Raw genomic sequence first — 25039 nt, 5'->3', positions numbered from 1 at the left:
ACTGCTGGTAAGAATGCAAAATTATATTGGATAAACCCACTTTGGGGAAGTTTGCAGTTTCTTAAAAACTCAGGTATACAACTATATGATTTCATCCTGAACATTTACCACAAGAGAAGGAAATACATGTTCACACACAGACTTGTACACGAGTATTATTCATGCGTGCTCAGTCGTGTCTGACTCTTTGTGACCCCGTGAACTATAGCCCACCAGGCTCCTCTGTCCATGGGATTTTCCAGGCAAGAACACTGGAGTGGGTTGCCATTCCTACTCCAGGGGATCTTCCCGAACCAGGGATTGAACCTACATCTCCTACATTGGCAGGCAGATTCTTTACCATTGCACCACCTGGAAAGCCAAGGTCATCACCACCTATCTATAATTTCTTTTAATAAAATACATATAAGGGGGAAGGTATATTGTTAAGTATCACTCTATCATTCTGGAATTTCTAAATGACACATACTATTCATACTAATATTTGTCACAGCCAAACAATGGAAATAACTCAAATGTCCATCAAGAGGTGAGTGAATAAAAAAATTCTGGTGTACCCATACAAGGTAATATGACTAAGCAATAAAAATTAATCAAATGATACACACAACAAGGTGGATGACTCTCAAAATAATTATGCTGAAAGAAGCCAGATGTCAAGATAGTACAGAAGTTAAGCTTTCATTTATATAAAACACAAGAAAATGCAAACTAACCTCCAGTAACAGGAAGCAGATGAGTGGCTGCTTGGGGGAGGAAGGGCAACTAGCAGGAATCACAAGGAGGAATGAGGAAACTTGGGTTCGGGGTGAGGAATATATTCAGTCTCTTGATTGTGGTAATAATTTCACAGGTGTGTACATATGTCAAAACTAATCAAACTGTACACTTTAAATATGACAGTTTACTGAGTGTCAATCACACCTCAATAAAGCTACTTTTTTTAATGCAACATGTGCATCATGTTTGAATGCTAAACAACTGTTTAAAAAGAGCTGACTGGAGATTTCATCACACGAAGGAACAAACGTTATTTTTACTTAATTGTGCTATCTGTGGTTATATATTTGCTGATACTGTTGTTGTCTTTTACATTTAAAGACAATTATTTTAGAGCAGCTCCAGGTTGACAGCAAGACTGAGAGGAGGATACAGAGATCTCCCATATACTCTCTGCCCCCACCCATAACAGCTCCTCCCACTATCAGCACCCCACCGGAGCAGGACATCTGTCACAACTGACGGACCTGTCCTGACACATCACAGTTACACAAAGCCCAGCACACACCAGGGCCCACTTCTCGGCCGGACACTCTGAGTCTGCACAAACGTGTAACAGCAGGTATCCATTACTGTGCATTCAACAGTGTTTTTTCTCTGCTCTAAAAATCTGTTCTGCCTAATCATTCCTCCTCCTACTCTAACCCCCGGCAGCCACTCATCTTTTGACTCTCACAGGATATCATCGAGTTGAAAGAATACAGTAAGAAGCTAGACTGTCTCCATTTTAGAGACAGCATACTTACAGATGGACAGCAGGTAGGCCAAGACAGGCCTCACTGAGAAGGTGATATTTAAGCAAAGATTCGAAAGACACAAAGGAGACAAAAGTTAAAACAGTAACACAAGCACCAGACTAAACAGGTCTCCTAAGGCCACTGCGAGGTCCTGGGCAGTAGAGAAACATGCTGACTTACACTTCAGCACACGGAAGCAGAACACTTCCTGGAAGCAAGCTCAGTAATTCACGTTACAGACAACGGTGCACAGGACGACAGCCGCAGCGGAGGCCAAGAGGAGTTATCTGTTCTCCAGGCTGGCAGGGTCGGCTTGCAGGGAGGGATGGGAAAATGATACAGGCAGTTCCCACCTCAATGGGCAGGGAGAAGACAACAAGGAAGTCAGTAATTACCTAAAGAGACAGAAGCGCTATAACAGACTTAAATCCAAGGTTCAACAGGAAGACAGACGAGGTAGACCCAAGTTAGAGGAGAGATGGCAGAACCATCCATGAAAATTCCCCATAAATGTTGCCTGACTTATGTGTGGGTATCTCAACCTCAAAACAGCTACAACCTCTATTGCTGGAATGGTACCACCAATCAGCAAGTCACTTTGGCCAAGACCCCAGGAGCTGTCGTCCCCCCGTGCCACACGTTAAATCCATCGTTCCAGTCTGTCTACCATAACCACTTAAGAGCTTGCCAGCACATCCTCGTCTCCCAGTCACCCTCACAGCATCCCCTCACCACTTAACTCCAGGAGGGCCGGGTGTGCAGTCTGTTCACAGTGCCAGCAGTGTGTGGCACATAGTACATGCTCATGTACGAGTTTCTGAATAAGTGGTCTTCTCTACCTTCCATTAATTCATTCTCACAAGCTCTCCTCATCACAATAACCAATGATCTTTCCCAACTGCAATTACATTCACAGCACTCCGTGGCTCAAAGTTCTCTAGTCTTTGAACTTCACTGGTGGTCCACTGATTAAGAATCCACCTTCCAAGGCAGGGGACGTGGGTTCCATCCCTAACCAGGGAAATAAGACTCCACATGCCTCAGGGCAACTAAGCCCACCAGCCCAGCACAACTACTAAGCCCCCACATCGCGACTAGACCGGCCCGAGCACCACAGTGCAGAGCCTGCATATGGCAGCTAAGACCCAACACCTCCATAAATAAACAAACACAACATTTTTTAGAAAAAGAAGTTATGAAATGCATTTTAAAAACACACATGGTCAACACCTGTGACACAGTATTATTTCACAAAAATATTACACTACTGCCTCCATAACACAAACGTTAGGAGGGTTATTTTTAAGAGAAATAAGTCTTAAGTGGTTATTAAAGCTCTCTTAATTTTGCACAGCAAAGAGAACAACTGAAAAAAAACAAAAGGACAACCTATAGAACGGGAGAAAATACTTGCAAATGATGCAACCAGCAAGGGGCTAATGTCCAAAATATACAAACAGCTCATAAAACTCAATATCAGAAAAACTCAAAACCCAAACAACCCAATCAAAAAATGGGCAGAAGACCTGAACAGACATTTTTCCAAAGAAGAAATACAGATGGCCAACAGACACACGAAAAGAGGCTTAACATCACTAATTATTAAAGAAACGCAAATCAGAACCACAGTGAGGTAACTCCTCACATCAGTCAGAATGACCATCATCAAAAAGTCTACAAATAACAAATGCTGGAGAAGATGAAGAGAAAAGGGAACCCTGGAACATTGCTGGTGGGAATGTACATTGGTGCAGTCACTATGGAGAACACTATGCTGCTGCTGCTGCTGAGTCGCTTCAGTCGTGTCTGACTCCGTGTGACCCCCTAGACGGCAGCCCACCAGACTCTCCCGTCCCTGGGATTCTCCAGGCAAGAACACTGGAGTGGGTTGCCATTTCCTTCTCCAATGCAGGAAAGTGAAAAGTCAAAGTGAGATCTCTCAGTCAAGCCCAACTCCTAGTGACCCCATGGACTGAAGCCTACCAGGCTCCACCGTCCATGGGATTTTCCAGGCAAGAGTACTGGAGTGGGGTGCTGAACAGTATGGAGGGTCCTTAAAAAACTAAAAATAAAACTATCATATGATCCAGCAATTCCACTTCTGAGTATGTATCAAAAACAAAAAACAATAAAAACAAAAACACTAGTTCAAAAAGATAAATGAAAAAAAAAAAAAAAAGCATATCAATGTTCACAGAAGCACTATTTTGGTACAACAGCCAATACATGAAAGTAACTCAAGTGCCTGACAACAGACAATATGATTACGAAGATGTGATACACACACAAGAATGTGAATCACAAAAAAAAAGAACCAAATACTGCCATTTGTGGCAATGTGGATAGACCTAGAATAGTATTATGCTTAGTGAAATAAATCAGACAAACTGTATTATACTGCTTACACATGGAATCTGAAAAATAAAATAAATGAATGTATATGCAAAACAGAAACAGACTCACAGACACAGAAAACAAAGTCATGGTACCAACGGGGAGAGAGGAGAGGGGAGGAGAAGGTAGGGGTATGGAATCAACACATGTAAAATACTGTATATAAAACAGACTCATGGTACCAACGGGGAGAGAGGAGAGGGGAGGAGAGGTAGGGGTAGGGAATCAACACATGTAAAATACTGTATATAAAATAGATAAACAAGATTTACAGCATAGCTCAGGGAGCTATATCCATTATCTTATATAACTTATAAATGGAGTACAATGTGTAAAAACACTGAATCACTATGCTGTTCATTCAAAACTAACACAATATTGTAAACCAACTATAAGTAAAATAAAATAGGCAGTTTCCTGGTAGCCCAGTGATTAGGACTCCACGCTTTCATTGTCACAGCCCAGGTTCAATCTTTGGCTGGGGAACTGAGATCTTACAAGCCACACAATGCAACCAAAACCAAATAATAAAATAAAATAAAAACATTTAAATGACATTTATTTTTTAATATTTATTCATTTATTTGGCTGCACCAGGTCTTAGTTGCAGCATGTGGGATAAAGTTCCCTGACCATGGATCGAACCTGGGCCCCCTGCATTGGGAGCTGAGAGAGTTAACTGGACCAGCAGGAAGTCCCCATTTAAATGACATTTAAAATAAATTCCAAATGGGGAATGACTGCTAATAAGTACAGGCTTTCTTTGGAGGTGATGAAAACAAAATCAGAGAGTGGTAATGGTTGCACAACTCTGTAAATACACTGAAAACTGCCAAATTGTACACTTTAAGAGAGTAAACTTTATGGATGTCAATTATATCTTAGTAAAGCTATTATTTAAAAATTAAATGAGCTCCTCAGCTTAGCACACACAGCCTCAGTGCCTCTAGTCTCTCCTTCCACCACTTTCCTGACTGCCTCCCCCAGCCTCAGCCAGATCAAGCTTCCTCAAAAACCGTCACATCTCTCAGTCCTGGAGAGTTTCCCTTTATCTACCCTTCCAGACTGACCTCACGATCACCTGGGGAAAGCCTTCCCCTTCACACCGATTTCAACCACCACCCCGCCCCTAGAACACAGGCACGCCTGTATCACTCGCCACACCCCAGGCGAGGCATTCTATAACTAAAGTATCCAAAAGTCTAACACACAACTTCATTTTCTATAATGTGGAAAAGCAAATTCACTAAACTTTAGCAAAAAAAAAAAGTGTTTTTATTTATTTGGCTAAAGACAGCTGCCAGACAATACAGGACTCCATAATATTTCTATTGTTTTCTACATGTTCAAATTTTCTATAAGCAAAAAAGCAACTCATCAATGTTTAGGAAAACTATGCAAGTGTAAAATCCTGTAACAGAGAGAAAAATTAGTGTTTTTAGACCACCAGAAGTAAAAGCAGTCCATCATTTTTTCACACGAGTTTCTTAAAATAGTACAAAAGTACAATGGGTAAAAAGCTAGACAATACACATCAGAGGGGAATTATGTTTCTGAAAAGCTAAAACTAAAAAACACCTAATTACATCTCATCCTGCTTTTTCCAGAGTATAATTCCAATTTCATACATGTTCTTAAATTTTTTTTCCTTCACAATTAAACACAGTCCACCAATGAATGTGTCCAACTGAGGCAAAAACTGTATGTTTTTAGACTGCCTACTGATCATTAGCCTGTCTCATCTGCACCGAACTTTCTAGAACTTACACTTCAAATCACTGGTATTGACACTTTCACTTTGCTACTGCTACTTGTTTACATAAGACAGAAAGTGTGATTTAAAACTTTTTTACAGAAATAGAACTCTTACTTTTAAAATTATCTAGAAACTTAAAATGCAAAACTAAATAAAAGCTCAATTATTCCAGTTCAGACCCTGTGTTAACAGGTAAGGGCCTGCATGCCCACCCCCAACCTCTCTGCTCCACCAACAACGCTGTACAAAATGGCAATGCCATGGAAACTGACCCGCTGCCACACAAGCAGAACACCAGCAAAGGCTCAGAATGAGAGTTCATCAGTTATACAAAACCCTAATTCAGTTCAGGAGTATCAATACATGGCATATGAAAGCAGCAGATGTTCAAAATCTAGAAGACATCAAGCTGAAAATGACTAGGAAACAATCAAAATTCTATAAGGGCTTCAAAAGGAAATGCCAATTTTATTACAAATACTCATTTTTTTTACATCCCAGCAAGATGGCTCCTCCGTCCATGGGATTTTTCAGTCAACCTGGTGGGCTACAGTCCATGGGGTCACAAAAGAGTCAGACACAGTTGAGTGATTAAGCACAGCAAATGGAGATCTTACACAGTCCAAGGAGATACTTCCTAAATTACACTTTTCAAAGAAAAACATACACTTTTCTCTGAAAAAAATTAGTTCTTAACTAGGACTAATAACTTTTAAAGCTAATTTTTAATAGTTTTAATTTACACTAATAATTTATTTTATAAAGAACAGTGAACTAAAAAAAAAACTATTCTGCTTTGGAAAATTCTGGGCTAGAATCATCAGATTTCAATGAGCAAGCAGTTAGTCTGAGCACCTTGTCATGGACACTAAAATGAATAGTGGCTATATAAAAACATGAAATTTTAATATCCTGGTTTCTAAAAGCATTTACAGAAGGCTTCCATGAACATAAGACTCAAAAGTTTAAAAGCTGTAACACACCAAAGCAATCTTCAGAAAAAAACAACAAAACTGAGGGTATCATGTTGCCTGATTTCAAATTATATTACAAAGCTAAAGTCGTTAAAACAGTATGCTACTGGACCCAAAACAGACACACAGAAAAATGGAACAGAATACAGAGCCCAGAAATAAGCCTACATTTACACAGTCAATTAATCCATGACAAAGGAGACAAGAATATCCAATAGGGAAAAGACAGCCTCTTCAATAAATGGTGCTGGAACAATTGGACAGCAACATGCAAAAGAATCAAACTGGACTACTTTCTCACACCATATACAAAAATAAATTCAAAAACGATTCAGTTCAGTTCAGTTCAGTCGTTCAGTCGTGTCCGACTCTTTGCGACCCCACGAATGGCAGCACGCCAGGCCTCCCTGTCTATCACTAACTCCCAGAGTTCACTCAGACTCACGTCCATCAAGTCAGTGATGCCATCCAGCCATCTTATTCTCTGTCGTCCCCTTCTCCTCCTGCCCCCAATCCCTCCCAGCATCAGACTCTTTTCCAATGAGTCAGTTCTTCGAATGAGATGGCCAAAGTACTGGAGTTTCAGCTTTAGCATCATTCCTTCCAAAGAAATCCCAGGGCTGATCTCCTTCAGAATGGACTGGTTGGATCTCCTTGCAGTCCAAAGGGCTCTCAAGAGTCTTCTCCAACACCACAGTTCAAAAGCATCAATTCTTCTGCGCTCAGCTTTCTTCACAGTCCAACTCTAACATCCACACATGACCACAGGAAAAACCATAGCCTTGACTAGACGGACCTTTGTTGGCAAAGTAATGTCTCTGCTTTTCAATATGCTATCTAGGTTGGTCATAACTTTCCTTTCAAGAAGTAAGCGTCTTTTAATTTCATGGCTGCAGTCACCATCTGCAGTGATTTTGGAGCCCAAAAATAAAGTCTGACACTGTTTCCACTGTTTGCCCATCTATTTGCCATGAAGTGGTGGGACCGGATGCCATGATCTTCGTTTTCTGAATGTTGAGCTTTAAGCCAACTTTTTCTCTCTCCTCTTTCACTTTCATCAAGAGGCTTTTTAGTTCCTCTTCACTTTCTGCCATAAGGGTGGTGAACAAACCACTTCTAAGGAACTTAACCATGTTCTAGAACAAAGCTCAAGAATATTTATAGGAATATAAAGATATCCAGCATCCATCAAAATAAAATTCATAATGTCTGGCATCTAAACAAAAATTATCAAACAAGCAAAGAAACGGGAAAAGACAACTCATAATGAGGGAAAAAATCAATCAACTGATACCAACTCAGAAATGAGACAGATAAGAGAATTACTAGACAAGGGCAGTAGAACAATTATAATGTGTTTAAATGTGTTTGAGAAGTTGGAGCAAAGGCTGAGTATGTTCAGGAGAGATATGAAACCTAACCTTTTCAAACAAGGGTAAGCCTTCATATTGCTGACTTTTTAAGTTCTACATTTCTCTTCAATATAGTCACACATCTTGATTATCCTTTTGGTTTAACTAGGTGTTATATAACCATCTCCCCCACTTCCACAAAAAAAGCTTTCAATTTCTACTTGCTTTCTTAAGAAGCCTTATTTTGAATACCTTAATAGCAATATTTTAACAAATACTCCACTAGAGGAATTCCATACACAACCATCACATTCCAGTATCACATTTCACCGTGCACCCTGATTAGAGGCAGAACTTCTGAACTAATTATAAAAATTAAGAAGAATGAAGCTTTCACTCCTAAGGTTCTCTGGCTTCATGCTGCCCAACAGCATGGGAGATGTCCCGCTCTGCGCTCCGACACAGCAGCCAGGAGCCACGTGCTTGGAATGATGTGGTTAGCGCGACAGAAGTGCATTTTCAGTTTGATTTTATTTAATAAATTTAAATAATTATAGATTACTAGTGGCTACGTTACTGGACAGCACAGCTTAAAACAATTTAAAAGGAAATCTGGATTGAAATTTTCAGAAAGATTAACATTTTCAAAATAACAGTTTTATAGTTTTAAACTTCATAGTTTACTATTAATTTTTAAATTAGTAAACATTATAAACTCATAAACACAGGAAAACCCCTATTTTCAAGACTTGGCTCAAAGAACTACTTCACCTACAACTTCTTCCTGGTTTCTTCAATCACCAAGCCCCAAGTAAGGTGACCCTCCCCCCGCCCCACTGTGCTGCGTAGCGCCCTCTGTCATCAGCAATGTGCAGGGGGAGGGGGAAGTAACCACTTAACAGACTTGAGATTTTCTCTTGGGGTGATGAAAACATTCTGGAACTAGATGGTGTGGTGGTAGTTGCACAACAACGTTAAGTGTCCTAAATGCCATTAAATTACTGACTTCACAATGGTTACTCTGGGGATGCCTTGGCAACCCAAGGCTTAGGACTCTGTGCTCTCAATGCTCAGGGCCCAGGTCTGATTCCTAGTCTGGGGACAAAGGTCCCACAAGCAGTGCAGTGTGGCCAAATAAATAAACAAACAATTTTTTAAAAGGTTAATTTTATGTTATATGAAAGTGAAAGTGTTTTAGTCACTCAGTCATGTCCATCTCCTTGGGACCCCATGGCCTGTAGCCCGCCAGGCTCCTCTGTCCATGGGGATTCTCCAGGCAAGAATACTGGAGGAGTAGGTAGCTATTTCCTTCTCCAGGGGATCTTCCTGACCCAGGGATGGAACCCAGGTCTCCTGCACAGCAGGCAGATTCCTTGCCATCTGAGTCACCAGGGAAGCCCCATGTTGTATGAAATTCACCTTGGGAAAAAAAAGTGTAAGAATGTATCTAAGATGTATATCTAACTCACACAACTTCATTATTAAATAAGCACCTAAAACAGGCAACACCAGGTTTTAAATGCAACTTTAAAGCTCACTTTTTCCCTTAGGTTTCCATTTTTTAAGTAAACTTGGTTCTTAGTTATCAACTGTCCACTACAAAATGCCTATTCGAGCAAAGTCAATCAGTGCACACAAGTGCTCTTATTAAATGCAGAACCACATTCAGCTATGTCAAGCGAGAAAGATAAACCTTAGATATTAACAGAATTGGTGGCTCAGAACACTCAGAAAGCAGAAGTGCATGACACCATGAAGACTTCACGGGACCGCCTGAGATCAGACTAGCAAGCCTTACCCTTCCCGTCTTACGATCCTGCTCCCGCACGTGCACGCTAAGTCTGAAAGCAGACAAGTCCCAGCCCAGAAGCTTCTGTGCCAGTAAAACAGGATGTGCAGCCTTTAGTAAGTGTGTGTGTGTGTGTGTGTGTGAAACAGCACAGAAAGACCCTGAGTTCAAGTGAACAGAATGTTTAACCAATCCCAAAATTTTAATTAACCTTTTCAAACATAAAGAAGGCCAGAAGGGACTATTTGCTGGTCACTAGATGCAACTGCTGAAGACAAGCACAGCCAGACTCCTGGGCAGAGGCTCACCCAGTCCCCCGAGGCAAGCCTTGGTTTCTGGGCAGACAGAAGCTAGTCCTCAGTTAACCTTATGATCAAACCAACCATGGCAAACCTCACATTTAAGTCAATCAGAATAAAGCTTACAATTTTCTGTAAGTATACTCTGGTCTTTGAAAAACAGAACACAATTCGCTAATAACACTAAGAAATACATACATCAGGGTTATTTCAGGGGAGAGAGGCAGTTAGTTTGGTTTTCGTTTTTTTGATGGGGGAGGAGATTGGGAATAATATACAAGGAAGGAGAATTAGTTGCTGAACATACTAACCAGATAGTTGTACAGGTGAAACCAATGGCTTTTAAAAATACTCTTAGATATTTTAATGTGTGTGTTTTTTCACACTTTATTCAAGACATGGTTCTTAAACTCATCCCACAGCTCAAGTTCAATGTGAACCTGCAGAAAAACATATGGGGAGGGGGGAAAATAGATATTTAAATGTTATACTCTCATCTGTTAAACTCAAAGGTAACCAACATAACACGGTCCTTTGTAACCTTAAGTCATCCAATCACAAAAAATCACTCCCCTCAAAAAACAACTGTTTTACACTCTGAAAATGACTATTTCAACATACGTGCAAGAGTAAAGCAACTCATTCCAATTCACCTCAGTCAACCAAGCCAGACACCTCCCATTTCATTTGTGCTTTCATTGAGAAGAGGAGAAGGAATGCAACTGGGCACGAATCAGGCTCTGGCCACCCCACACAAAAATCTCCACAATACCTGGGACCACGTGCAAACAACTAAGCAATTGATCCAATAAAGAGCTGCTCTAAGTGGTTTTTCTTAAGAGACGATTTCTGGCTAAGTCTCCCTGAAATACACTAGATTGCAGTCCAACTGCAACTTATCTTAGTGGTATCCTGGTATTTTTCCTTCCTTAGCAATATACAAAATAATGATGCTTCTGACAACAGATGGCATCTTAGAATGGGTTACCTTGGGCAGGTTACTAGGGTGAACCATAACAGTAAACCTCTCTGCCTCTGTTTCCTCATATGGAAAATGGTGATAACAACTTTATCTGATGTGATTGTTGTGATTGTTAAGTTAAATTATTAATGAAGTATTCAAACCAGTCTGCACACAGCAAACACTACACTAACCTGGCACTGACATTATTCCTTCAAGGGTTTTCTGTTGTGATGACAAGTGGCACCACACCACTCACCCACTCCCTCACAATCAGTGACAAAACCGTAAGACAGCTGAACTGGGTTTTAGTCCACAGCACATTCACCTTTTATGGAAAAATAACTGACCACCATGGAAACTAAAGTTATGACTTTAATCTCTAACTCAGCTCAGTTCAGTCACTCAGTCGTGTCCGACTCTTTGTGACCCCATGGACTGCAGCACGCCAGGCCTCCCTGTCCATCACCAACTCCCGGAGTTCACCCAAACCCATGTCCATTGAGTCGGTGATGCCATCCATCCATCTCGTCCTCTGTCATCCCCTTCTCCTGCCTTCAATCTTTCCCAGCATCAGGGTCTTTTCACATGAGTCAGCTCTTCGCATCAGGTGGCCAAAGTATTGGAGTTTCAGCTTCAACATCAGTCCTACCAATGAACACCCAGGACTGATCTCCTTTAGGATGGACTAGTTGGATCTCCTTGCAGTCCAAGAGACTCTCAAGAATCTTGAATACCACAGTTCAAAAGCATTAATTCTTCAGCGCTCAGCTTTCTTTATAGTTCAACTCTCACATCCATACATGACCACTGGAAAAACCATAGCTTTGACTAGATGGACCTTTGCTGACAAAGTAATGTCTCTGCTTTTCAATATGCTGTCTAGGTTGGTCATAACTTTCCTTCCAAGGAGTAAGCATCTTTTAATTTCATGGCTGTAATCACCATCTGCAGCAATTTTGGAGCCCAAAAAAATAGTCATCAACTGTTTCCACTGTTTCCCCATTTATTTGCCATGAAGTGATGGGACTGGATGCCATGATCGTAGTTTTCTGAATGTTGAGCTTTAAGCCAACTTTTTCATTCTCTTCTTTCACTTTCATCAAGAGGCTTTTTAGTTCCTCTTCACTTTCTGCCATAAGGGTGGTGTCATCTGATATCTGAGGTCATTGCTATTTCTCCCTGCAATCTTGATTCCAGCTGTGCATCTTCCAGCCCAGCGTTTCTCATGATGTACTCTGCATATAAGGTAAATAAGCAGGGTGACAATATGCAGCCTTGACGTACTCCTTTTCCTATTTGGAACCAGTCTGTTGTTCCATGTCCAGTTCTAACTGTTGCTTCCTGATCTGCATATAGGTTTCTCAAGAGGCAGGTCAGAGGGTCTGGTATTCCCATCTCCTTCAGAATATTCCACAGTTTATTGTGATCCACACAGTCAAAGGCTTTGGCATAGTCAAGAAAGCAGAAATAGATGTTTTTCTGGAACTCTCTTGCTTTTTCCATGATCCAGCGGATGTTGGCAATTTGATCTCTGGTTCCTCTGCCTTTTCTAAAACCAGCTTGAACATCTGGAAGTTCACAGTTCACGTATTGCTGAAGCTTGGCTTGGAGAATTTTGAACATTACTAGCGTGTGAGATGAGTGCAATTGTGCAGTAATTTGAGCATTCTTTGGCATTGCCTTTCTTTGGCATTGGAATGAAAACTGACCTTTTTGAGTCCTGTGGCCACTGCGGAGTTTTTCAAATTTGCTGGCATATTGAGTGCAGCACTTTCACAGCATCATCTTTCAGGATTTGAAAAAGCTCAACTGGAATTCCATCACCTCCACTAGCTTTGTTCATAGTGATGCTGCCTAAGGCCCAATTGACTTCACAAGTCACTATGAACAAAGCTAGTATGCTATTAAAACTAGCTGTAAAAACTAAAATTTCTGCTGTTGAACAGAAATTAAATCAGAGCTTTTCAAGTCATCCAGCGCTATAATTTAGGTCAGTTGGTTAGTAATTAGTACACCAAATTAACTGAAGAAAGTTGCAACATAACAAAAAACGACGTATCAAATTCTCAGTGGCAATCATCTTAGACACCAGGAGTCCTAGTGACAATGGGTAAGAAGCTATGTACCAAGTCCAGTCTCTGAGCAGAAATATATCCAACCAGGGATATGTTTTTATTCCTTTCTGAAAAGAAACTCCATCAACTCCCACACTAGAGAGAAAAACAACAACAAAAACTTTACAACTCTACAACCCTAAGAAAGGATCAGTATCCAAATATACAAAGAGCACACACAAATCAGTAAGAAAAAGAACACCCTACAGAAAAGCAGCAAAAGATATATACACAGAGGGAAACCAGGTAGCTGAAAAAACACATAAAAGCACACTTGACCTCACCAGTAATTAGAAAAATGCCAACACAGACTACAAAAAGATAGCACTGCAAAAAGTTAACAAGCCTAACACCTTAGTGAAAATTGAATGAAGGAAAGGAATTTTCTGTGCCTGTTAGAGGAATATGCACAAATAATTCCATTTACAAAAATACTTTGACAATAACAAAACATACCGCTTTTCATACTAAGTATGTACTCAAGGACAAAAACAGGCACAGGGATTCTGATGACCTTGAGAGCCTGCCACTCAGACTTCTCTTCAAGAGAGAGAGCGCTGAGAGGAGTGTAAGTAGCTGACAGTCCCAGCTGCCCAGCAGCTTCGGGATCCACTGCAGCACGCTGCATGCTAACTCCAGGCCAACGCCAGAACGCAGCCGGTTTTCTAGAGAAGGCCCAGTCCTGCCCAACACACTCTAACAAAGCACCTTTGCTCTGGCTGCACTGCAATCTTAGGCTCCTGGATCTCATCATCTATCACCCTTCCTTCTGCTTTCCTTCACAGGTGTCACATTTGCATCCAACCTGAAGGCTCTGCTGCCTCACCTTCTTCCCTCCTGTGGTCTCAGGCATTTACACCTATGAAACTCCTACACAAGAGTTTCATGTCCATCGAGTCGGTGATGCCAGCCAACCATCTCACCCTCTGTCATCCCCTTTTCCTTCTGCCCTCAATCTTTCCCAATATCAGGGTCTTTTTCCAGTAAGTTGGCTCTATGCCTCAGCTGGTCAAAGTACTGGAGCTTCAGCATCAGTCTTTCCAAAGGATATTCAGGGATGATTTCCTTTAGGATTGACTGGTTTGATCTCCTTGCAGTCCATGGGACTATCAAGAGTCTTCTCTAGCACCACAGTTCGCAAGCATCAATTCTTCCACATTGAGCCTTATGATTCAACTCTCACATCTGTATGTGATTACTGGAAAAACCATAGCTTTGACTATATGGACCTTTGTCAGCAAAGTGATGTCTCTGCTTTTTAATATGCTGTCTAGGTTTGTCATAGCTTTTCTTCCAAGGAGTAAGTATGTTTTAATTTTATGACAGCAGTCACTGCTCACAGTGATTTGGGCACCCAAAAGAAAATCTGTCACTGCTTCCATTTTTTCCCCTTCCATTGGCCAGTAAGTGATGGGACCAGATGCCATGATCTTAGTTTTTTTTAATGTTGAGTTTCAAACCAGCTTTTTCTCTCTGCTCTTTCACCCTCATCAAGAGGCTCCTTAGTTCCTCTTCACTTCCTGCCATTAGAGTTTTATCATCAGCATATCTGAGGTTGTTGATATTTCTCCTGGCAGTCTTGATTCCAGCTCGTGAGTTATCCAGCCCGGCATTTCACATGATGCACTCTGCATATAAGTTAAATAAGCAGGGTGACAATATACAGCCTTGTCATACTCCTGTCCCAATTTTGAACCAGTCATTCCATGTCCAGTTCTAACTGTTGCTTCTTGACCTACATACACGTTTCTTAAGAGACAGGTAAAATGGTCTGGTATTCCCACCTCTAAGAATTGTCCAGTTTGTTGTGATCTACACAGTCAAAGGCTTTAGCATAGTCAATGAAGCAAAAGAATATGTTTTTCTGGAAATCCCTTGCTTTCTCCATGATCCAACAAATGTTGGCAACTTGATCTCTGGTTCCTCTGCCTCTTTGAAACACAGCTTATACATCTGGAAGTTCTCAGATCATGTGCTGCAGAAGCCTAACTTGAAGGATTTTGAGCATTGCTTTGCTAGCATTGAGCACAACTGTATGGAAGTCTGAACATTCTTTGGTATTGCCCTTCTTTGGGCTTAGAATGAAAAGTAACCTTTTCCAGTCCTAAGTTTTCCAAATTTGCTGACATATTAAGTGCAGCACTTTAACAGCATCACCTTTTAGGATTTTAAACAGCTCAGTTGGAATTCCGTCACCTCCACTACCTTTATCTAAAATTACACACACGTTATTGTACCCAGAACAAGGCTGTAAAATAATAAAATTTGGTATCACACGCCTCAAACCTACCTGGAGATGCTTTTAATGACTGAAAGACAAATACAAGTCACTTTGTCTCTGCAGGCCTCACCTTCCTCATCTAGAACACAGGAAGGCTGCACTGAGTGAACACTACAATTTTCTCTCTCACTGCTCTGAGGGAGAGAAAATCCAGAAACTTCAAAGAATTATGTCTAGCATGCAATTTTTACAGGATCCTCATATTAAATAAAGAATATGACTAACTTAAACAAAAAAAAAAGAAAAAACAAAATTTGACTTATTTGAAAAAAAGTAGGCGTTTTAGGGTTTACTATCAACATTTCACTTAAATGGCATTTTAATTTTACTTAAAAATATTTATCTCAAACATTTTATCAAAACACTTTTTATCACATTAAAACATTCTATTTTATAAATACTGTTTTTTAAAAAATCAACAATAAAAAACATAAAACTCAACTAGAAGATATATGTATTGTTTGATATATGTATTAGTAAAATTTCCAGAACATAAAACAGAAACTGTTAAATTACAACCATTATCCCTAATCAATCCTAGGTGACACGTATTTTCCGTACTTGCTATTTGAGGCTGTAGAGGTGACTCAGCCCAGTTACTGAGCTGGCACTCAATCCCCATTATTGCCTCAGTTGGGCCTTTACTGCTGTTCCAGAGACTCCCTCTACGGCAAGGTTTTTCCAGCTCTGTTTTAATGTAAATCCCACGGAACACATCCTCCTTAGCAAAGATCGCTGTTTTCTATCAGAGTAAGGGGACAAATAGAAGCCTTATTTCTTACTTTAACATTATGCATGGAACCTCTAAAGAAAGGCTCAGAAGAAAGTGAGGGCTAAATTATAAATTAAGTATAACAATCGATATAGCAGAGAGTAAAATATAAAAAGTAAAATAAACTGGGGAAGAATACAGTAATTTGGATAGACTTCGATGTTTCATTTCCAAAGACTAAGATTTTTGTCAATTAAACTGCCCTATAGAACCATAGAAGTTTATAACACTAAAGAAACTAGGTTTCTTACAGTAAGCCTAGGGAAAAAAAGAAAAAGAAGGAGGAAACGAAAAAGGAATAAGCCTAAGGCTTCCCTGGTGGCTCAGTGGTAAAGAATCCACCTGCCATTGCAGGAGACACAGGCTCAGTCTCTGACGTGGGAAGATCCCACCTGCTGCAGAGCAACTAAGTCGGCGCACCACGACTACCGAGCCATGCGTGCTCTGGAGCTGGGAGCAGCAACTACGAACCCACACGCTCAGCTACCGAAGCCCGGGTGCCCTAGAGCCCCTGCTGCTCAGCAAGAGAGCAGCCTCCATTCACAGCAACTAGAGAAAAGCCCAGGCAGCAACGAAGACCCAGAGAGCCTAAACAAACGAATAAAAATATTTAAAAAAAAGAAAAGAGTAAGCTTACATTTCTTCAGTACCAATGACTTTCAAAACTGCTTTTAAAACAACTCTGCTCTGATGAGCCTCCACCAACTAACCTTTGGATCACACCCAAGGAAGTACTCATCACCCAAGGAAGTACAGCAGCAGCAGAACCTCACTTCAATATTAACTCTCAAAGACAAGAACTTGAGAATTGAGAGTAAAAACTCCCTGACTCAGAACACAGTTAATGTGTACTTCACTTTGGCCCAGGGATGGACTCAACGTTTCTTTCATACTACCCTGGAACTTGAGCTGAACAGGGCTATCTATTCCCTCTGGATCTCTGTGTACTTTTCTGCTATAAAAATGTTTTGGACTAGTTCTCTCTCCCAGCAAAGGGTATTTACCTAAATTGCAGCAGGTACTGTAACTTAAAAGCAATCATCTTCAAGTATCTTTGAATGCATAATTCACATTCAAATCTACAGCTTCATTAATAATCCAGCCTTACCTTTGCAGTAAAGCAGGCAACGCAAGGACCACTACTTGGCAACTAAGTCCTTCAAATGATAACTAAATTAAGACAGCAGAAAATGTTTGCTTAGCATTTGCTGAGTGCCAGGCACTGCACTGGACATTTTACATGTATTAACTCAGTTAATTTCTTTTCTTGAGGAAGAAGTTCCATTACTCTACTTTACAGATGAAAGGAAAAATAAAGAAACCTGCCCAGGGCTGAAACACAATTGTCAAGAGGCACTGCCAAGATCTGAACTTGGGTTTGATGGTTCTCACAACCCAAGCTCACAGTCTGCTCTATGTTGCTTCTGAAAGAAGCCTGAAATTAAAAAGATAACTGTAACTGACATAATCACAGGCCACAGTGATGAAAGAACCTGATTCACAATGCAGGAAACAGAGGCTCCTGAGATAAAATGACCAGCCTGACCTTTTTAAACCACCTTCTTAATCACAGAGACAAGGCACTAGACCTCCCGAGAGACAGCTCTAGGCGCCTCCTACTGCACTGCATCACAAAGGGGATCACACACAGGACTTCTCATTACCCTCACCTCTCATCTGGGTAAACACTGCCTCCAAGTATGCCTCCACCATGAAGGCTTCACCATAACCTATGAATTTTTGGATATCTATAAAATTTATTTTTACAATGAAACTAAAGCAAAGCAAATAATGTGTTCAAAGAGGAAGACAGAATCACCACCAAAAAGAAATGAAAAGCAGGTCAAGATACCCTGAATAGTTCAGGAAAACTATTCTACATTAATATAAGTCAACTCTGAAAGTGACAGTTGAACCAATGACAACCACAAATTTTCTAATCTGATTAAATATATTGGATTCAATGTTCCAAATACAGGTTGCATGTTTAAAGAGCCATTACCTCAAAAAAATTTACCATTAACATTTCCTCTTCTGTAAGAGTCTTAATTTTACTATTAGTGTACTGTGATCACTAACTCGGAGAGAAGTTGACAATAACAACACATGCTTCAGAAAACAAAGAACTTGAGTCAATCTTAAAATCCTGCCACTGTGTTCCTCTAGTTAGAAGACAACAAAGAGGAAGAGTACCAAACAAGGGATCAAAGAAACCCGGAGGCTACCGCTTCTTCCTCTGCACGTTTCTTGGTAAGACCATGGAATTACTTACATTTTTGTATAGAAGAACACTACCAGTTTCAAAATAAATTATGTTTTGCAAATGCAGGAAATAACTGACCAGAGGAAGGCTAGCATAAGCACTCTTCCCTCTTATTTACTGTATGTTTATTAAATTCTAAAAGAATCCAAAGCCAACTCAGCATACAACATGGCATAAAGTATGAAATAGAGTATGGACAGTCTGGACCCCACACGGGAACAAAGACAAAGTTAAATATATGAAACTGCATTCTGGTCTTTGTTTTTAAACCTACCTGATAAAACTTGTTCACCGTTATAAACAAAGATGTTATTTTAACTACCAAGTTCTGATCCAGTGGTCCAGTTTAGGTCTTAATTAGGTAATAAGACATGAATCAGCATTTTAGGATGGCCACTCGCGGTCCACTTTGCTCACCATGTGTGAGGGGTGACAGAAATGCACCTTCCCTGGGCTCTACAGGGGATTTCAAGAGGATCTAGTTTCCACCATTTGTTCTTAAAGCTAAATAGGGTCAAGTTAGGAGACTGTGGGTAAACAAAACCTGACCTTAAAAAAAAAAAATCAACATTCTTCCACTCATACATCTTTACAGATAGGTTTTTCTGGTTTTTTTTTTAAAGTGGCTTCCTGATGAGTTTCACATTCACTAGTCTGTTCATATGGTGGTAAAAATAAATAAACAAACATGCATTCAAAACTCAGGAAGAGAAAAAGAAAAAGCAGTAACAATCACAATCTCAATTCCATATTATTCCTAACTTGTACTCGTGGAAAAAAACTAAATCCAGACCTAAAAAAAAATGTGCTTGACATGCAACAAAACTGGTGTGTCATTTCTATTCCAAAATGGAAGTCTCCCCTTCCCTTAGATTTTAAGTTAAATGAGAACACATCTTTTAAATAAATAAATACGTAGTAAAAAGTAAAATCCTACAATTTCCAGCCATGCCTAGGAATTTGTCCCACTGCTCAGAATAGCAAAACAAGGCTTCAAATTATTTTACATCAGTTAGATTCCTTTCCAGATTAAAACAAACACAAAATAGGAAATGTTAACGCCAAGAGCCAATCAACTGACAGTAAGACCATACGGCAAGACATTTGCAGCGTTTCACTATTTAGAATGGCAGGTCTCTGACAAATTTATGCTTGCCCTTAGTCCACCAAAACTGCAAGGACAGCTCAAAATATGATCCTACTACACGTGCTGCTTCAAAGAGAACAACTCCGAAGAAGTCTGCCTCATTCCTAACAATGCAGAGCTAGGCGTCAACATTTAGAACAATATCAGAAATCTAATTCTCGCTGCTGCCATCAAATATGTACTTATCTTTAGTCACAGCCAACATATTTAAACAAAGCTTTCAAAATAAATGTAACCAAAATGTACCCCAAAACTGACCAACTTACTAAAAGATGTGTACAAGTTGATATTTTTTAAAAATATGTGGGGGAAACTTGGTGAAGAGCTTTGCTTTATGGTCTGTGTATTAAAACAAAGATGGACTTGACCTACAAAATGAAGATAGGGTCAACTGTAACCAAAAAACAGTATGCTTCCCCTGGTGGCCAACCGAGGAATGGAGAAGGCATGCACAGGGGAGAAGCAGCCTGGCCTGGGAGTCCCATCCTGTCGCTCTTATAAATGAGAAGTGACGACCAAAAAAGGAAGAGGTGGGGGAAGGGGAAACTATAGGAAGACTAACCGAAGTTTAAAAGGAATACAAACCTGGGCGTCAGACTACAGATACTCTAAGAGATTTAAATCATCAACAGACCAAAACTGTAGAAAGCAAATGTGGGAAAGGTCATTTATTTCCAGAGAACCCAACAGCTCACTTAGGGATGCCTACGTATCTTCACTTCAAAGAACACCCAGAGTTTCATACCTTAATAACAGCTTAAGAGCAATCGCCTTTTTCAAGGGCTAGATCCTTGCCATTTTCTGCAGTCTTGTTTCCAAGGAAAAAGCATTTATGCATTTCTTCTCTCAAATAAACTCGTTGTGTAACCTACATAGAGAACCACCAGTTCTAAAGCCCTCCAACCAGGAGGACTGTTAACTCCAGTTCCACAAGGTTCTCTTTCGAATTTGATTTCTGAAATAAAACCCACGTCCTTTCAAACATTTTCCACGCCAACAATCTTTAAAGACAGTCTTATACGGAGACAAGCTAGAATCTCACTGACGAATTCCTTTGTCTGGAAGGATTTTTCTGGTACTTTGAATTTGCCTGCACACAGAAGAGCAGCAAGGGTAACAAATGTTGCAAGCAAGGGGGTTGGGATGCCTTGGAGGTGTTAGGCTAAAGCTTTCTGAGGGTTCTAACCTTTCACAACCTCTTCCTTTAAAACAAAACAAACAAACAAAAAAAGGAAATAACACACACATTTACAAATAGGTCCTTAAAATCAAACTACCGCCAGCAAGCCTCTCTTCCCCAGTCAGGCGCCCTCTGGGAAGCACACTTCTTTTACTAACTGGTTTTGGGGGGAATCTCAGGACGGGAGGGGCGTCGGGGGCAGGCAGGAGCCCGGGAGCCGGCAGGAGAGGGCACGCGGGGCAACCTTCCGCAGGGGAGAGGTGGGTCCGAGGCCGTCCCGAGCCCTGGGGCGCTCGCAGGAAGCTAAGTCTCCGGCGCGCGGCCATCCCCGCCCGGCCCCGGCGCGGCTCGCGCGGACCGGGGACGCCGGAACCCCGGGCCAGGTGGCCAGGTGTGGCCGGCGCACCGCCGCCTCGCGTCCGACCCGCCCGGGCGACCCTCGGGCCTCCCCGGGGTGGGGGGTGGGGGGCCCGGCCCGCCGGCAGGACACACTGGCGCGAGCGTCTCCCCGCGGACGGCAGGACCCACATCCACAGAAAGAAAAGTTGTCCGAGGCCGTCCGCCCCCTCGGGTCGCCGGCCGGCCGGCCAGCCAGCCGGCCGGCCCGGGGCGCTACTCACCGGGGTCGAAGTCGGGCACCACCGCCTGGTACTGGGGTCCGACCCGCATGCCGCCGCCACCTGCGGGAAAAGCAGAAGGGGGCGGTCAGCGCGCGGACCGGCGGGCGGGCGCGGGGGCGGCGCGGGCGGCTGCCACCTACCGTGCTCCTCGTCGCTGGACGAGCCGGAGCTGCCTTCCTCCCAGGAGTTGCTGCTGCTGTTGCCATTGGGCGCCGCCGCCGCCGCCAAACTTTTATTCTGCCCATTATTGGGGGCGGCGGCGGCCGAGGCGGAGGCGGCGGCGGAGGCGGCGGCGACCGAGGAGGCGGCGGCGGCCGAGGCGGCGGCGGCGGCCGAAGCGGCGGCGGCGGCCGAGGCGGCCGCGCTGGACGCGTTGTTCCTCCCTCTCCGCTTCCCTGAGACCTCGGGGCCCTTCTCCACCATGGCCGGCATCGGCGGGGGGCCCGAGCCGGGCGAAAGTGACGGGGGACCCCGCGGCTCCTGAGGAGGCGGGGGTGGGGGTGGGGGGTGCGCCGGGCCGGGGGAGGGGGTGCGGGCGGGCGCGGCCGGAGCCTGCGGGCGCGAGTTGGGGCTGAGGCGGCCCTGGCGGGCGGAGCGCGGAGCCGCTTCAGGCCCCCCGGCGCCGAGCCCAGCGCAACTTTCGCTCTCCTCGCCGCCCGCACTTCACTGGCTCTAACTACTCCGGGAGCAGCGAGCGGGAGGGGAGGGGGGCGGGGCCTGAGCCAGCAGTGAGGTGAGGCGGGGGGGAAAGCCGCGCGCAGCCCAACCCGGCGCGGGGAGGGAGTGGCTCCGCCCCCCGCGCGCCCCCATTGGCTCTCGTGCGATTTGGACGGCGAGCGGCAGCCCAGTTGGCTGCGCGCAGCCGTCCGTCCGAGGGGCTGGGGCGGGAGAGCGGGGAGGAGGGTGGCGCCAGGCTTCCGTTGGTCAGGTTCGGTTGACGCGTATCGCCCGCTGTACGTGGTTTGAGGTTTGCCGTCTCTCTACGCCCCATGATCCATCTCTCTAGGCAATAGCGAGGAGTTAGCCGCCCTCCCCGCCCCCTCCTTCTGCCGGCACCCCCCCGCCCCGCTTCCCCTGAGCGCACCCCCACCCCCACCCCGCGGCCCCGGCCCCTGCGTTCCCCGGAGGGCTCCGCCGAGAGCCCCACCGGTTTCCTGAAGGGAAACACGCGCGACGCAAGAGAGGAGACCGAAGGCGAGGTCGGGACTACTTTCCCCCTCGCGCGGAGGACTACCTCTCGCAGTTTGAATGGGTTCTTATACAAAGAAGGGAAACTAATTGGAAGAAACTAATTGCGGCCCCGCGGTTCCCACGGGGTTTTGGGGGGTGCCTCAGCGCTGGGGGCAGCGCCGGTGCCGGGGGACAGAGTTCCCAGGTGGCAGTGTCTCCTGGAGTCGGAGGAGGCAGTGTGGGAGATCGGGGTGCGGGGTGGGGTTTTGGTGGGGCTTTCTGCTAATTGGGGGGTGCGGGAGACGTTGGAAGTCGCCTCAATCGCCCGAGTTTCGGGGCGCCGCCGCGCCTGCGAGGCCGGAGGATAGGGTCCTGAGCTGGGGCGCTGCCCGGACGCAGAGTCGGGGCGCGGGGTGGGGGGGTCCCCCTGCCACCCCAGATGGCCGTTTGGAGAGCTGTGAAGGGGCCGAATTGTCCCCGGGGGGGGAGGGGAGCCCTTAGAAAACGGGGACGGGGGGCTTACAGAAACGGGCTGAGGGGTCCAAGAAGGGTAAAGGGGGCAGTAGCCGTTTTCATCCCAAGCCCTCGGTAGGGGGAGGAGGGTCAACTTCCTCCGAGGCAAGAGCCACTTTTCCGGATCTGCCGCCTGCCCGGCCTCCGCCGCTCCACCCTGGGCACCCCGGTGAGGAAACGCTCGACCCAGGCCAAAACATCCTCGCCCTGGACAGTTGACCAGTGGGCCCAGGGCTGCTTTTATAGCTGTGAGGGGTGGATGGGAGAGTGTGTGACCCCCTCCCCCCCAGGTCTGTATCTGCCCCACCCCCACCGATTCCTCCGAACAACGAGCGCTCTTCACACATAATCGGAGGCGAGAGAAGGTCTATAAATGAAAAAAAAATTTTTTTAATTTTATATGCAGCGGATGGCTATTTTTTAAGTTACTTCGAACCTGCGCTTAATATGGGGACAGTTTACACCAGCTCTGGTTATAAATAGCTACAGGGAGAGATCTGGAGTTTGATGGTTTTAAAAGTCTGAATAAATAAGCAGGATGTTCTCCTCCACGTTTTCTGCAGAATGGACCGTCATTATTACTTCAATGAAGTGACCACTTTCACTTCTGCCCAAAGGGCCTGTAAGAAAAGGCACTGTGCCCTCACCATGGAGGAGACGTGCCCTCACCGAGTTCAGGGTCTCAACTCCTGGATTCCCCTTAAAAGGACACCCGTCTCCTTCGAGAGCCCGGGTGGTGCAGGTGTGTGCCCCCCACTCCCCCCGGATAACTCCCCACCAGCCGCAGTGGGAGGATACAGGCAGCAAAGCCAAAGGTTAGGAACCAGAAGTGGCCTTCACACCTGGCTGAGGGCTGTGACTCATCTCCGGGAGAGCACTGCATGAGAAATGAGGTTGAGAACACTGCCCTGCTCACTTGGTGTCTATGGAGCTTTACTACCAGACTCTGGAGAGATTAGCCTTCGAGGGCACATGGCTGATATTGAGTCATTTATTAGAGCCACAGGGAAGACGCAGGATGTGGGGTCACCAGTCCCACATATACCAAACCCCAAGGTTGGAAGCTACTTCCTAGCTGGGTAATGACAGTGGATACATCACTGGGCCTTCCAGCCAGTCACTTTTTTCAACAAATATATAACAGCTAACATGTACCAAGCCCAGTTCTAGTTTGACCCTGAAGTCACACAGAATGCCATACTGGCCTTGACCCTCTCAGCTTCCTGGTCTGTAAAACACAAATCATAGTACTTACCTCCTAGCCTGGTGGATTTTTACAAATTCCATCTCCCCATCCCTTCTCCTTCCACCTGAAGCAACCCTGCAAACCGAAAGGAAAGCCCCTTTCCTGCCCCTGCCTATTGTTGGGGGGCAGGCAAGGGGGCCCACATATAGCCCTTCTGATTGGGAATTTGTGATGTCAGACTTCAAGCAGGCACTCCACAGAGTCAGCAGCCCTCCCATGTTTTCCACCCTCCGAGACTAAGATTTCACACCCTCTTCCCTCTCTTTATGCACCTCCCACAACCCTTCTGCCCTCAGTCCCAGCAAATGACCTCACCTCACTTCTTCAGTGAGAAAAACTGAATCCATCAGATGGGATCTTTCATCTTCCAGTCCCCAAACTGACACATCTCCCTACCTGGCATCCACCTCCCCCTCAGGCTTTTCCACCCCTATCTTGATCTCAAGCACCCACCTCCTGCTGCCCTCCCGTTGCTGCTCTCCTGTGCCATCAGCCTCTCTCTCTTTTCCCTTGGGTACCATGTTCCAAAAAGGAGGCAGGAGGGGAGAGGGAGCTCACCATTGTTCCCAAGCCCTCTTCTGCCTGCTCTCCCCACCCCCCATAGAAAACTCCAGAGACTAGTCTAAACCTGCCTTCTCCACTCCCTCCCTTCCCAGTCTCTCCCCACCCTACCCCAGCAGGGATTTAT

General features: G+C 44.1%; 1 protein-coding gene across 3 annotated transcripts in view; it reads right to left on the bottom strand.

Annotated features, from left to right (window-relative positions):
• Positions 1 to 22849, bottom strand: part of RCOR1 (REST corepressor 1) — a 119551-nt gene extending 96702 nt beyond the window's left edge. The window contains exons 1-2 of one of the 3 annotated variants that reach the window (XM_061395407.1): positions 21563 to 22849; positions 21423 to 21482 (exon numbers count right to left, since the gene is read on the bottom strand). In XM_061395407.1, coding sequence (XP_061251391.1) covers positions 21423 to 21482; positions 21563 to 21854 — 352 coding nt within the window. In that variant the 5' untranslated portion in view covers positions 21855 to 22849. The remainder of the gene's footprint in view (positions 1 to 21422; positions 21483 to 21562) is intronic. The other 2 variants (XM_061395408.1, XM_061395406.1) reach the window with 2 other exon arrangements.
• Between the last annotated feature and the right edge of the window lie 2190 nt (positions 22850 to 25039).

This window comes from Bos javanicus, chromosome 21, assembly GCF_032452875.1.
Source record: "Bos javanicus breed banteng chromosome 21, ARS-OSU_banteng_1.0, whole genome shotgun sequence".
In the NCBI taxonomy this organism is placed as follows: Eukaryota; Metazoa; Chordata; class Mammalia; order Artiodactyla; family Bovidae; genus Bos; species Bos javanicus.
Note: the sequence above shows the minus strand (reverse complement) of the source record. Positions and strands in the feature narration are given on the sequence as shown.